This window comes from Mytilus californianus, unplaced genomic scaffold (assembly GCF_021869535.1).
Source record: "Mytilus californianus isolate M0D057914Y unplaced genomic scaffold, xbMytCali1.0.p SCAF_12, whole genome shotgun sequence".
In the NCBI taxonomy this organism is placed as follows: domain Eukaryota; kingdom Metazoa; phylum Mollusca; class Bivalvia; order Mytilida; family Mytilidae; genus Mytilus; species Mytilus californianus.
The window spans coordinates 18,647,379-18,662,127 of NW_026262604.1; the positions used below are offsets into that span (position 1 = coordinate 18,647,379).

General features: G+C 32.0%; 1 protein-coding gene across 3 annotated transcripts in view; it reads right to left on the reverse strand.

Annotated features, from left to right (window-relative positions):
- The window catches only part of LOC127721487 (MYCBP-associated protein-like), a 48,128-nt gene extending 33,381 nt beyond the window's left edge, over positions 1 to 14,747 (reverse strand). For 2 of the 3 annotated variants that reach the window (XM_052228242.1, XM_052228240.1), the window contains exons 1-7: positions 14,366 to 14,517; positions 12,273 to 12,373; positions 10,914 to 11,017; positions 8,944 to 9,017; positions 7,738 to 7,844; positions 7,036 to 7,165; positions 4,430 to 4,546 (exon numbers count right to left, since the gene is read on the reverse strand). In XM_052228242.1, coding sequence (XP_052084202.1) covers positions 4,430 to 4,546; positions 7,036 to 7,165; positions 7,738 to 7,844; positions 8,944 to 9,017; positions 10,914 to 11,017; positions 12,273 to 12,373; positions 14,366 to 14,450 — 718 coding nt within the window. In that variant the 5' untranslated portion in view covers positions 14,451 to 14,517. Of the gene's footprint in view, positions 1 to 4,429; positions 4,547 to 7,035; positions 7,166 to 7,737; positions 7,845 to 8,943; positions 9,018 to 10,913; positions 11,018 to 12,272; positions 12,374 to 14,365; positions 14,518 to 14,637 lie in introns of those variants that run through there. The other variant, XM_052228241.1, reaches the window with a different exon arrangement.
- Between the last annotated feature and the right edge of the window lie 2 nt (positions 14,748 to 14,749).

A 14,749-nucleotide genomic window follows, 5' to 3' on the forward strand; every position in this document is an offset into this window, starting at 1 on the left:
AATTTCATAGTTAAATCATTGAAATGTAATAACGCTTTGAATGCCTCTTTAGAAACTTCCGTGCTTCATCCAAAATGTGCTTCGGTCATTGCTTTACACCCCAATTACAAAAAGAAGTATTTGATTCTTAATTGGTCCACTAATTAAATGCGCATAAACATACAGCTAAGAATAAAAGTGATGATATGTTTATTTTTTTTTTTTTTCAAGTTAAAAATATAAACCATTTATAGTTACATTTATCTATTGTAGTTAATTTTCGAATGATCCATATTCATCTTTTAAAACACCATGCACATTTTGGTGCACAGTTTCGCTTTGTTAGTTATTTTCCCACCCAGCATTAAACTCATGAGACACCACCTCAGTTGTCTCGTTGAAGCGTCTTCACCTCGAGTACCGGATACCATGTGTTGGGTCTAACCAAAGACTTTGCTAATTTTCTGTATCACGTGGCTTTCAGGGGTCAGAGCAAAGACTAGTTGGTTCGGAGTCAGAATATATAGTGTCCAGTTAGGGTGATATGTTTTCCTGCGGACTGTAACTTTATGAGCACATTAAAAATAGTTACACAAACATCCCATGCAGTAACACAATGTCCAGTATAGATAGTGTTTATATCATGAATTATAATTGATATGGTCAAATCAATAAACTAACTGATTTAAAAAATTGAATTGTTTGAAAAACTACAACTTATCTATTCAGGAAAAGATAACTTTGGCTGTATTTTGCAAAAGTTTCGGAATTTTGAGCCTTTCATGGCCTTTGACTTGTTTTATTCGACCGTCACTGATGAGTCTTCTGTTCTTTGAAATATGTTTAAAGTCATAATTGTACTGCAATTTAAGAGGAGATATGATTGATTGAATGTTGTTTTTTGACCGCCCAGTGGCAAACACCTCATGCATACTTTTGACGGAAAGAAATATAGAGAGTAATTTTCAGACAAGACATACAAAGTAGCATGTGTTTTCCTTGAAAAAGATCGGATGCAAGGCGGTGGACAATTGCAAATAATACAAACTTCACAAACACACAAATTATACTCAATATACATACTAGTGTTGGATAGCTTTGTTTGATCTTTATTACTGTTACACTTACAAAATTGAATAATTAAATTTACCACATGGTTTCTTCTTATGTCAAATGAACTACAATATATGTAATTATTCAAAGTTTTGTAATTCATTTTCGCCAACCATAATCATTGCCTAAATGTTAACTTGGCATGCCATACTTGATAGAAATGCGGACGTGAAAGAAAGCACTTTGATAAAAGCGTCAATGCCAATGGAGATATTACATTCCAGGGCGTCGATTTCGTCATTTATAGAACAAAATACGTGTTTCTGAATGGGCAATTTGTACTTAAATATAATGTTGACATCAATATCGATCTGGTGAGTAAAGAATTTTGATTTAAAATGTGGGTTTGCTTACAGTTCTATGGAAAATACATGCTTAACAAATCTTTGCAGTTACGCTACAAAAGACATGTTTATGCTTCAACATGATTAACTTCAGTGTCACAGTGTTCTAAATATTGAAATTTTGTAAAAAAAGGAACTGTTATTAAATAACTTTCGTTTCATTTACATTCACAAAATTTCTCTGAGGTTTGTCAGATATCCTTCTGATTTTGTGTCAAAACTCGACCGTGTCTGCTAATATGTCTCTTTAAATTCATACAATAATAAATACAGGAATATCCTGTGATCCTTTCTCATAGATGGTAATTTTCGTCATAAAGAAACTAACCAGTATAGATCATTATAGCACGAACAAAATTTTGTCGTTGGATCCAGTTAATACCGGAAATCATCTCCGGTCCGTAGTTCGTTCAAATATTTCGATGATTCAATGAAAACTACGACGATTTTTTTTCACTTTTTTTATTTTTAACTATGAGCGTACCTACGGCCCACTTAGATATTTCAACTGCATCAACATTTATATTCAAGGAACATCTGGTATAAATATGATCGTGGGCTGTAGGTATGCTCATAGTTTAAAATACAGAAAAAGGTTTGGAAACTGCCATTTGTATGCCCTTTTCTCGAATCTTGAGGTGTTTACAGCAACAAAGCATGAATAATATCAACGGAAGTTGACAAATCTATTGATGCTAACAAAAATACAGGTTTTAAACTTTAAAAAAATGCTATTATAATCCATGGCATGTCACTTTTAATTTGAACGAAAATTGGGGGCCGTTCTCTGATGCTTATCGTACCTTGTCCTTTTTCAATATTTGAAATTTGAAAAAAAAATAATATTTGAAGAATAATTCTTTTTAATTTCTAAAATCTGAAATGAGAAAAAATTGACCCCCTACAATTTCTTTTTACCCTCCCCCCCTCCCCCCCCCCCCCCCCCTTTTTCCCCCAAAAAATCTTTCTCTCAAGATATGGTCATAATCTCAATTCAAATTTCCAGTGGAATTTGCAACCATAATTACCCATTTAAATTTACCATAGTGCTAACTTAATCTATTTTATAATAGAATTTAAAATATGGTGTCAAATCTTTCATATGGATTTTTTGGTAAAAAAAAAAAGATGCAACATTTGCAGATATTTTTACTGGTCTTCCTTTATAAATATGCATTTCTTTAAACATAATTTAAAAGCAGTGTAAGGGAAGTAATCAAAACGTTTTATTTGGATTACATCCCTAACACTATTTTAAATTGTCTTAATTGTTCATTAACCATTACTTTATACATAATTTAAAAGCAGTGTAAGGGAGGTAATTCAAATGATGTATTTGATTTATCTCCATTACACTGCTTTAAATTATGCTTTGTACTAAAGTATTTGTCCATTAACCAGGACAACCTTGTTTTCCCCCTTTTTTGCCCCTAATTCCTTAACGGTTTGAGCCATAACCCCCAAGAGCAAATCCTAAACATCCCTTTGTGGTATGGAAACTTGTGGTATAGTTTCAGAGAGATCCATACATCGTTCCATCAGTTATTGTCTGGAAACTAGAAAATGCTTATTTTTGGCCCCTTTTTGGCCCCTAATTCCTTAACTGTTGGTACCATAACCCCCAAAATTAATCCCTACCTTCCGTTTGTGTTATTCATCCTTATGGTAAAATTTCATAGAGATCCATTCACTTAAACTAAAGTTATAGTGCGAAAACCAATGTGTCTTCGGACGACGACGCCAATGTCATACCAATATACGACCACAAATTTTTTTTTGCGGTCGTATAAAAATTAAATATCTCGAAAAGGAACTCCATAACCTATCGATACTTTTAGCTTATTTTGTTCCATAACTTATGCACTTCCGACTTAAATTATCAATTTTAAATTCTAGATTTTTATAATTTCACCTAAAATGCCTAAGTACATCCTTAATTGTGTTTTATTGTACCAAAGTTTTCCGTTTTAACACTGAAATATCAATACTAGCTGGGTGGGACATTTGGTTTACATAATCAAGAAATGTATGAATTATGATAAATAAAGGCAACAGTAGTATACCGCTGTTCGAAATTCATAAATCGATTGAGAAAAAAACAAATAAGGTTACAAACTAAAACTGAGGGAAACACATTAAATATAAGAGGAGAACTACGACACAACAGAAACACAACATTAAAATGTAACACACACAGAAACAAACTATAATATAACAATGGCCATTTTCCTGACTGATAACACATGGAATTGCAGCCATTTTATTGCAATATCAAAATGTATCATTAGGTAGACAAATCATTACAGACTTTACTGGGTTTTGCTCATTGTTGAAGACCACAAGGTGACCTATAGCAGTTAACTTCTATGTTAGTCGATAATGAAAAAAATTATAAACAATTACTGTAAACCAGCTCATTTTAGCAAGCAATTTCGTGACTTTTGGGAATAGAAAAATAACATGAATATAAAATGTTATGATTATGTAACAATTGGACCTTTCCTTATATATATTTATACATCATGACAATTAGAAAATCGCTAAAGGGCTAAACATGAAAGTAAGTATCCGTGAAAATAAGTAGATTTATTGTATACTGTGAATTCTTTATTAATAAATAATATTCTTGAGATACCAGTTTAAAGAAGTACAAATCTTCTATAGGCTTGTATGCAAAACCAAGAAATGATTGATTGATTGGTGTTTAAACTGATTTCAACACTATTGTGCTATTTCGTGGTGGTCAGTTTTTATTGGTGGAGTACTGGGAGAGAACCAACGAACTTCTGTAGGAATACTGACAATACTAGTCAATTAAGTTGAGTGCACCTGCCCAGTGCGGGATTCAAACTCACAACCTCGGTGTTAACAGGCTAGTGATACAGTAGATCGGCTACTTAGGCCAATCAGCCACCGAGGTCCCACCAAGAAATGAAGTATCCATGAAAACACAATTCTTAGTTTATCAATCTACAGTAATACTACTCACATACCGTATCCAGACACTGTAGCTTTTAAAGCCTGAACAGTTTCTACCCTACTGTCAACCCAGGCAGGATAGACGTTAGCTGTCCTCATCAATAAATCTTCTACTGGTCTGTGTAATTTACCTAAAATACAGCATGATGTCACAAGAAAAGCTGAGTAATTTACCTAAAATACAGCATGATGCCACAAGAAAAGCTGAATAATTTGTCTAAAATACAGCATGATGTCACAAGAAAAGCTGTGTAATTTACCTAAAACACAGCATGATGCCACAAGAAAAGCTGTGTAATTTACCTAAAATACAGCATGATGACACAAGAAAAGCTGAGTAATTTGTCTAAAATACAGCATGATGTCACAGGAAAAGCTTTGTAATTTACCTAAAATACAGCATGATGTCACAGGAAAAGCTTTGTAATTGACCTAAAATACAGCATGATGTCACAGGAAAAGCTTTGTAATTGACCTAAAATACAGCATGATGTCACAGGAAAAGCTTTCTAATTGACCTAAAATACAGCATGATGTCACAAGAAAAGCTGTGTAATTTGTCTAAAATACAGCATGATGTCACAAGAAAAGCTGTATAATTTGTCTAAAATACAGCATGATGTCACAAGAAAAGCTTTGTAATTTACCAGTCAAGGGTGTAACTTAAATAAGTTATTAGAGAAAAATAACATACATGTGTTATTACAGATACTTTCATGAGTTGTCTACACTTTTTTCTTAATCTGTAGTAACATATGTTTGTTATCAGTTAAATGTATCATAAAAAATTTTATTTTCAGTGGGCACTTGGGAGTTCTTGAAACTTGTGCAGTAACTTAATACATAACCTTGAAAACTAAATTTTCCAATTCAATTAATACATTTTTGATCAACCATGGTAAATCAATGAGACAAGGCTTTTAAGTGATAAACTTAGCTGTAATAACAAGGCTTAGTTATTACAGGCATGTAACTAAATATATGAGACACTTGGGAATGATTTAGAAGCTTGCGCAGTACCTCATTACATGCTCTGATCATTATTTATTACAATAAATTAAAATACATTGTGATATATGTCTGAGAAAAGGCTTTGAAGAGATGTAGAGAAGCTGTAATAACACCCTTTAGTTATTACAGGCATATATTTTCTGTAATAACATAGGTGTACTATGCATGATTGGCAAACTATGGACTGTTATATCTTTCTAAAGTTTAGTATACATAAAGACAATTATAATATCAAAAGAACTTGTATACAATTTAACAAAACTAATGATGTATATTGTCCCTTTGAAACATGTAACATACACATGTTATCACAGATTTTTGATTTTTTAGCCCACTATAACAAATGTATGTTATTTTTCTCTAATAACTTATTTAAGTTACACCCTTGACTGTTTACCTAAAATACAGCATGATGTCACAAGAAAAGCTAACAAATGTTATTTACATAGAAATAATTTTGTTGAGAAATATTTCAATAAATGGTCTGTGTAATTTACCTAAAATACAGACTGGTGTCACATGAAAAGCTTATAAACATTTTTTCCACATAAATCCATTACTTGAAGAATATTTTAGTAAAATGTGTACATCAAGGTCAAAGGCCATTTCATACTAATATCAATACTCCAAAGGAACTTGCCCTAAATGATTTGTTTTGAGGCAAACATTTCATGAAGACAGGTGTTCTGAAAAAAAAATAAGACAGCCAGACATTTATTTCAAACAGTTTAAATCTCTTTTTGTTTTTATAAATTTAGGCATTTGGGCCAATCAAGGTAACTGTAAAGAGAGTCTCAAGGACAAAAATTTGGTCACAAAGCATGAAAATGTTTTTATCATATTTTGATGTTGGTTCTGTAATCAAAGTGGCAGTATCTTCAACTATCTTGAACATTTATATTCGCATATTTATTGAAAGAAACTAATTTGTCAGGCCAAATAAGACCCATTTTGAAAGCCATGATGTAAGGTACATTTGTAATTCAATACTCTTTTACCCTAAGAGAAACAGATCTGTGTTGAACAAAAAGCTGAAAAAAATTACGATCACTTATTAATTTTAAGTCCCTGAAGCACAAAATATGTTATTTTTGATGCCTGAATAATTAGAGTAGACGTTGCAAAATTTTTAGTAATGAGCTCCATAGCCAGTGAACTGAAGCTTAAATAATCAATACAAGAGGCTCTGAATGGTGGGGGGGGGGGGGATCCTCCATTTCTGTATTCTTTAATTTTTCAGGCCATTTTTCACTATTTTTTATACTTTTTGCCCATGATTCTCTATTTTTTATATTTTAGAACTTCATTATTCTCGTTTCTTTATTTTTTTGGTCCATTCTAACTAAAGAGGGTTAGCCATGTGTGCATGATTAATAGATTAATTTTACTTTCACTGATATTTCAGAATGAACTAACTAACCCCCCTTTTGCATGCATGGCTAACCCTCCTAAATTGGGTTAGTTTTCATCATATATATTTTTTATCAATTTTCCAGAATTCAAAAATATTCCGGATTTAAATAATTCCTTGTTTATATATGTCTCCCATTATTCTCTACTCTGTAAATCCCAATCCACACCCTCATACATTTTAAGTCAAAACACTTACTTGAAAGATAGTTCTGGGCTTTGTTCCATTCATCTATCCTTGTATTCCACTTTTTCAGAGAATTGCAAACTTTCAATTTTTTACTTGTTTTTGGTAAATCTCCTGCTGATGAATGGGTCTTTAGCAGATGCTAAAAAACAAGTAAATGAAGATTTTTATGATAATGTTTGTCTTTGTTTTCTTATCTTATAATCGATTCAGATCTGTTTTATCGATTTTATCAGATAAGAGCAATTTTTTAAAAATAAAATCAAGGAAATTTAATAATAAGAATACTGTATATTGGAAAATTTTTGTGTGTGTCCAATTTTTGTATTTTCTTAGAAATACATTTAACCATGAAATTTACTGTACACAAATATTTCACTCTATATATTGCAGATATTTATTTCTCTTACCATTTGAGAGCATTGTACAAAGCTCTGAAATGGGGGAAAATGAATACAGCAAAAATTTATGTCCTTTTACGGCCCAAACCACGACTGAAACCTGAAGTGAAAATAACCTCATGTACAGTATGTCTACAAAACAAAATTTTAAAAGATTACATCAATGATGTGACCACAAATTCAAGATAAAGTGCCTTGAACTTTGACCTGAAATGTTACAGACAAATGAACAGACACACAGACAGAAAATAAAATAGTAGACATGGTAGATGGGGCATACAAATCTCTCAAAAAAACCCTCTCAATTACTTACAAGGTTTTCTCCCCTTCTCTTAGCTTCTGTTCGAAAATCTTCAAGACTTCCCAGAATGCTGTGCGGTATGAACTTCCCATCATCTGTAAATCTTGGTCCTGTGTAATCTAAACAAAGAAAGATTATACAAATATAATTAAATTAGTGCATCTGACAAATACATTCCGGGTAAAAGAGGCAAGGTTTAGCTCTCATAAACATGTTTAACTCCACAAGATTCTTTATGTGACTTTCCCAAGTCAGGAGCCTGTAGTACAGTGGTTGTAGTTGGTTCATGTCTGTCATATTTGGTTTTTTTTGTTAGTTTTCTCGTTTGAATTGTTTCACATTTTTCATGTTGGAGCCTTTTATAGTTGACTATATGGTATGGGTTTTTCTCGTTGTTGAAGGCCATATGGTGGCCTAGAATTGCTTACTTCTACTTCATTTCAACTCTGCTGGATAGTTGTCTCATTGGCAATTACACCATATCTCTTTATTTTTCTACGATCAAAGTTGTTTATAAAGACTGTGTTTATGACACTTAGAAACTATCAAGATGAAGAGCAGCTATACATCACTTATCAGTTAGTGTGAAATTCTATAGACATGCTACTTCCTATCGATTGCATCAGGAGATATTATTAAAGATATCAAGATTCTTTTAAAATTTTTACTGCCTTTTTCAAGATTTTTTATAAATTTCCATTGTGAAATTTTTTTTTTTTAATTTGAAGTGTTTCAAAATAACAACTTGGAATAAAAAATGAGATGGTTTGATCTGTCTCATTTTTGATTATAGAAATCAATTAAAAGGTCAATTTTCAACACCTATATTGCTGGAAACAAAGCATCAGAATAAGTTCAAATGTTATATCTAAACCATATAATTTTAGTACTGGCAACTAGCATATAACTGTAGCTGTTGAACCATTAGTCAGCTTGCCATCACTCAATAATTTATAAGCAATCTAAAATCTATACTTTGGCACTTACTTTTAAAACATTTGTTTAGTTTATAGTGTACTATTTTTAGTGGATTTTGTAGTTCCCTCCAAGTACAAAAAAAATGTTTCCATTTCGTCTAAATTTGTTAATTATAAAATCAAGAACTTGAAACCTTACAAACCAACAACGTTTTTACAGATCAAGAAAAGTTCATATCCACAAGGATCAGTACTTCGATCACAGTATACAATTTTTACCGATTTTAAAATAAGGGCTTACTAATGACAAATTCCATTGGTCTAACAGCAACTTGGCAGTCAGACTCTACTGGTTTCATTACAATCACGGTCTTCCTATGAAAAGAAATATAACACACATCTGTAAAAATATGTTGAAACTACAATTATCTGTTCTAAAATTCCACCCAAAGTTAAAATCAGAAAAAATCTTTTTGTCACTGCACATGGATATTAAGGTGGTACCAAATACCTGGACTAAAATTAATTTGGCTTGTTTAATTTTCATAAAACAGGCCTCTACAATAACTTTTTTTCCAACTTGCCCAATAGGACAAGTACATACCAAAACTTACTTGTCCGAATGGAATTGTAACTTGTCCCAAAAAAAACCTTTATATTATCCTTTTTTGCATTTTAGATTGATTCAATGAACAAAATGAATTAAAACAATAGAACAGAATTTGATTTATATTTCTTAATATCCTTTTCAAAAATATTAGTCGAGAACAACTGAATCTAGTCATGTCTAGTCACAGGACTTAGGTCCTTAGGTTTTCATCAATGCCAAAGACTCTTCACATCAGGCACAGTCTGGTAGGCCTTCAGTCTACACTCTTTTGGTTTGTATCCTGGTCTTTTATGTTGATAAAATATTGATTATTATTATTAATGCCTTACTACAATCAGCTTTGTTTTAATATATTAAAATGTTTATTCAAACACAATCAAATATTGTTTTGTCTAAATATGATTATATGATTTTATGAATTTTATGGTCAATAATTTCTTCATTTTTATTTTAAAAATATTTTTGTTAAATACAATTTATCATTTTTTTATTATAAAGCAACAGAATAACATGGGGAAAAACGAGGTACTGGTTTTTCTTGGTACCGAAATGTCTCTAACAGTACCGAACTGTCTATTAAACATGGAGCCGATTCGTTTCCTTGCCGGTGCCGAACTGTCTTGTTACCTTATCTACAAAGCGCACCGCTGATTCCTATCAGTAAGACTGGTTTCGAGAATAGTATGCATTTTATTTGTTATAAAGTATCTGACAAAGAACCAGTTTTAAATTCTCGATCGCAAGTAAACATGTCAAATTACTATTTATTTTTATCCTCTTTTCTTGTTTTTTGTTTATTACTTTGATCATCAAAGTTGGATTTAATTAATTTTCTACAGAATGATTTTACTTGTCCTGTCGGACAAGCTTGATATGGCTTTTACTTGTCCGACCTTTTTTTCCTCTGGTACCGGACAATCGGACAAGCGTTATTGTCGAGCCCTGAAAAATTTTGACAAAATATTTACTTTGACCCTTTGACCAAAATATAAAAATTTCAAAAAACTTTCATTGGATAAATAGCAGTTTAAACAAACACTAATTTTGATCATTCAGAAGCTTAATATTTCCTTAACAAAAGAACGTGATTAAAACGTTCAGCTGATTTTTACATAGTTATCTCCCTGTTGTGTTATGTACCACCTTAAACAAACAACAATCAATCAATTATAAAATCTTTTAAAAAAAACTCTCTTTTTTTTCTTAAGCTGTATTTTGCAAAACTTTTAGAATTTTTGGTCCTCAATGCTCTTCAACTTCTTCCTTTTTCTTTGGTCTTTTAACTTTTTTGGTTCGAGGATCACTGATGAATCTTTTGTAGATGAAACATGTGTCTGGCATTCAAGCCTGGTATCTTTGATGAGGTTTTTTTTTAACATAAAATTGAGAATGGAAACGGGGAATGTGTCAAAGAGACAACAACTCGACCAAAGAGCAGAAAACAGCCCAAGCTATCAATGGGTCTACAACACAGCAGAAATCCCGCATCTGAAGACAAACTTCATATGCATACAATTATATGTGAATTTAAATAAAATCTTTTTAAAACATGATTTAAAAATATCTCCAAGAATGCTTTAGATTCTTGACTGACCTTTATGACCTTGCTGAAGAATTTTTGGTGCATGCTGTTTCAAATAGCTGTTAAAGTTCATACTTACTTTGCCATATATTTTTCTTTGGGTTTAAGTTTCCGCACATAATAATTTTCCACTGTGGGTTCCATCTTTGACATCTTTTTTCTTAAGCCATTTTTGTGTTGAATCTGAAGTGTTTAAATACAATGGTTCAATGACACTGAACTTGATGTACAGCCTAAATCTATATTAATTTAAAAACTCTAATGTTAAAACAAACAATCAATATTTTTAGTAATGTCACCTTTCTAATGATTGAACACACAATCCACACACTGGTGATGTTTTTTCACTTCGAATCACCAGCAATCACCTGTAACATTGTTAATGCGCAAAACCATTCTGTTTATAGATATAGGAAGATGTGGTATGAGTGCCAATGAGACAACTCTCCATCCAAGTCAAAATTTATAAAAGTAAACCATTATAGGTCACAGTACGGTTAAGCATGTTTAGGATGTATAATCAGTCATATTAGGAATAAAACCACTAATTCATAGCCCCATTGCTTTCTATGTTACATACTGCAATTTCAAGAATTAATGGCTACTTTGTCAATTAAGTTTAAATAAACTGGCAGACATTTCATGTCAAAACCCTACCTTGTTCTTGTGCTGAAAAACTCAACATACTATTAATTGCATATACATAAAATTGAGAATGGAAATGGGGAATATGTCAAAGAGACAACAACCTGACCAAAGAGCAGACAACAGACGAAGGCCACCAATGGGTCTTCAACGCAGCGAGAAAATCCCGCACCCGGACGTGGACCTTAGCTGGCCCCTAAATAAAATTGTGTACTAGTTCAGTGAAAATGGAAGTCTCACTAAACTCCAAAACATATAAATGAACTAAAATTAAAAAACATACAAGACTAACAAAGGCCAGAGGCTCCTGACTTGGGACAGGCGCTAAAATGCGGCGGGGGTTAAACATATTTTGTGAAATCTCAACCCTCCACCTATACCTCTAGCCAATGTAGAATAAAGAAACACATAGCAATACACACAGTAAAAATTGCATATATACATGTATATCAGAGCGCACTGCATGCACTGGTTCATGGAAGTTTGGTAGTACAAAAACAGGTACTTCCGATCATGCTGATCTGAACAAAAGGGCAAATGTGCCCTCCTGTTATATTTTCATATATTTTTTTTATCATTGAAAAGAAACTTTCAAAAAGGTGTTCTACAGTGATCCCAAGTCCTTAAGATTTCATTTAATACCAACAATAACAAAATATTTAACTTATTGACATAGTTACAGCTATGTGCAGGAACTATTTTGTTAGAGATGATTTCTATGGCATTAAAGACAACTTATGTGATGTCAGGAAAGATATATAAGTTATGGTTAAAATATCAAATTATCACTCACATTTTTAAGGACATCTGCGTCAATTGAAAACCTGCGACGCACATCATCTTCTTTTGGTTTTTCCTCTAGTGGTGATTCTAGCGTCATTCCTCTCCATTTCCCTAAAAAAACAATTGTAATGACAATGTCATTGTGTGATCCTAAACAGTATTATAGGCCAAAAATAAAATTAAAATAGTTGGTTTTGCCTTAGTCTACCCAAAAATTTTTATGACACAAATCATTTCAAATTTTATTTTAAAGTTTTCATCATGCTCTAACGTCATTTTCTTGTCTAAAACATGTATCTTTAATGTTGTTAGCAAAAAAAAAGTTCCTACCAACCTACTATGGTAGGCAACATCAATCAAAGAATTTGTTAAGGGTGGCCTTAATACCAATATTCAGAGTTAACATGATTAAATGCATTATTCATAAATACATTTTTATTGTGCAGTATTACCCTAGTACACTCTGGAGAAGTCCTGTATGACATGTATGAAGGTCTGGATGGGGTTTACAGAATAGTGTGGATTCATTTTAATTCATAGTACTAATTTTTTGGAGTTTAATGGGTAACAGAAAACCACGAATTAAGAATTCAACAAAGAATAATCCAGAGACATGTGTATTCAGTGAGATGTTTATTTCCGGTTATGTTGTGGAATTCTAGTATAGTGTTGACTTGCAATAAACATGGTAACATATGCATATGTTGTGAAATAGAAGTTCCTCCATAATATAAGTTCCAACTGGAAAAAATATTTTGGATTATTATTTCCACTGGAATAATTATTACAGTAAATGTTCCTAATGGAATAAATGGTATAGAATATTTGTTCCAACAGGAACAGATATTATGAAATTGTTTATTACAAGGTTTCCAGTGGAACTTCTGTTAGGCGGAACAAATATACAATGACACATAAAACATGTTTTTGAAATGAAATATAAAATTTACCTTTGGATTTTATGTCCATAAATGGCAGTTTAAAATTTCCTTAGCAAGAACAAAATTGGACTAGTCAATGCTAGTGGTATTCTCTTTCAGACAAGTAACCAGAAGGGACAAGTTATAAAAAAAGTTAGTGTTGAACCCTGTTATGGCTTCTGATCTACATGTATTAAAAACTAGTCCTTTTGTCAAGAATATAAGTTCCTCATAATATAAGTTCCAAATGGAAGAAATATTCTGATAGTAAAATCAAACTAAAGGCTCTTAAGAGCTTGTGTTAATTACTCACCTGCATCTTCAACAAAGGCGACTTTTGGGTAAAAATTATCATTATAGGGGACAGTCTGTCTATTAAGAGCTAACTTACGATTTCAGTCATGTTGACATATTTGTAGAGCTTGTCCTGCTGATTTTTGTTTTGCTTTTTAAAGATTCTATCTATATTTGTATCTATTATTAAAATACTTTTCAAGATAATAGGCAAAAACTAAAAAAAACTGGTAAAGAATTGTTTTCACTTTTCCAGAATAAGAGATTTTTTCTACTTGTATATATCTATTCTAGTTTTCAAAATTTTCAGCCAAAATGAAAAAAATTGTAAAATTTGACATTTATGGGCAATAACTCCTATATTTAGTATAAGCAATGATAAGAAGTCATCTGACAATTTTGGCCATGTTGACTTATTTGTAGATCTTGTCTTTCTGATAATTTCAACATACATGGGCAGCAGGTAGATCTCAACATTCTGAATATTTCTTCCTTAGTCAGATTATCTCTATTTAAGCTGTTTTCAAGATAATAGAAAAAACTTACATTTCACCCCTTTGTTCTATTTTTAGCCATCAGACACACCTTTTAAACTACATATGCCCTGGTGATGATTGTGGTCAGTTTTGTTTAAAATTTGGTCACGTAGTTTCAGAGGGGAAGATTTTTGTAAAAGTTATAATGAAGACAGATAATGAAGGAAACCGAGTGATCAGAAAAATGCAGGTGAGCAAAAAAATTGGAAATATAAAATAGCTAACTATAAATAAAATGACAATATCAAAAATAAATAGAAATAGAAAATAATACCCCAAGGGTCATGTTATCTATAGGACTACCCTCCCAAAAAAAAAGAGAAACATTATAAGTATCTCTGCGTTTCGTTTACCAGCTGCTGATAAAATTGGTGATTGTGTTTCAGTAACCTCCTTTACTGTCTTTTTCACTTTACTTCCTCTCCTCATTTTCTTCATAATATTGTCGAATCAAACTGTTGTCAACCATGGACTAATTGATGGAGATGCAAATCTCCAATGCTCATTGACATTGTGACGTCACATTAACCTAGTGATTTTAGCAACGAGAGAAAGCGTGTATACAGCTCGACACTAAAAACATCAGAGTTTTTAATGTTAAAATGCATGTATGATATGATCTTACGTTCTACATTCTTGTCTCGGCATAGATCTCTAATCAGTAGTCTCATGGCTTTACTTTCACTTTCTATTTATCCCGCGAAATTAGCCTCCTTTCAGATTAAACTTCCGGTTTC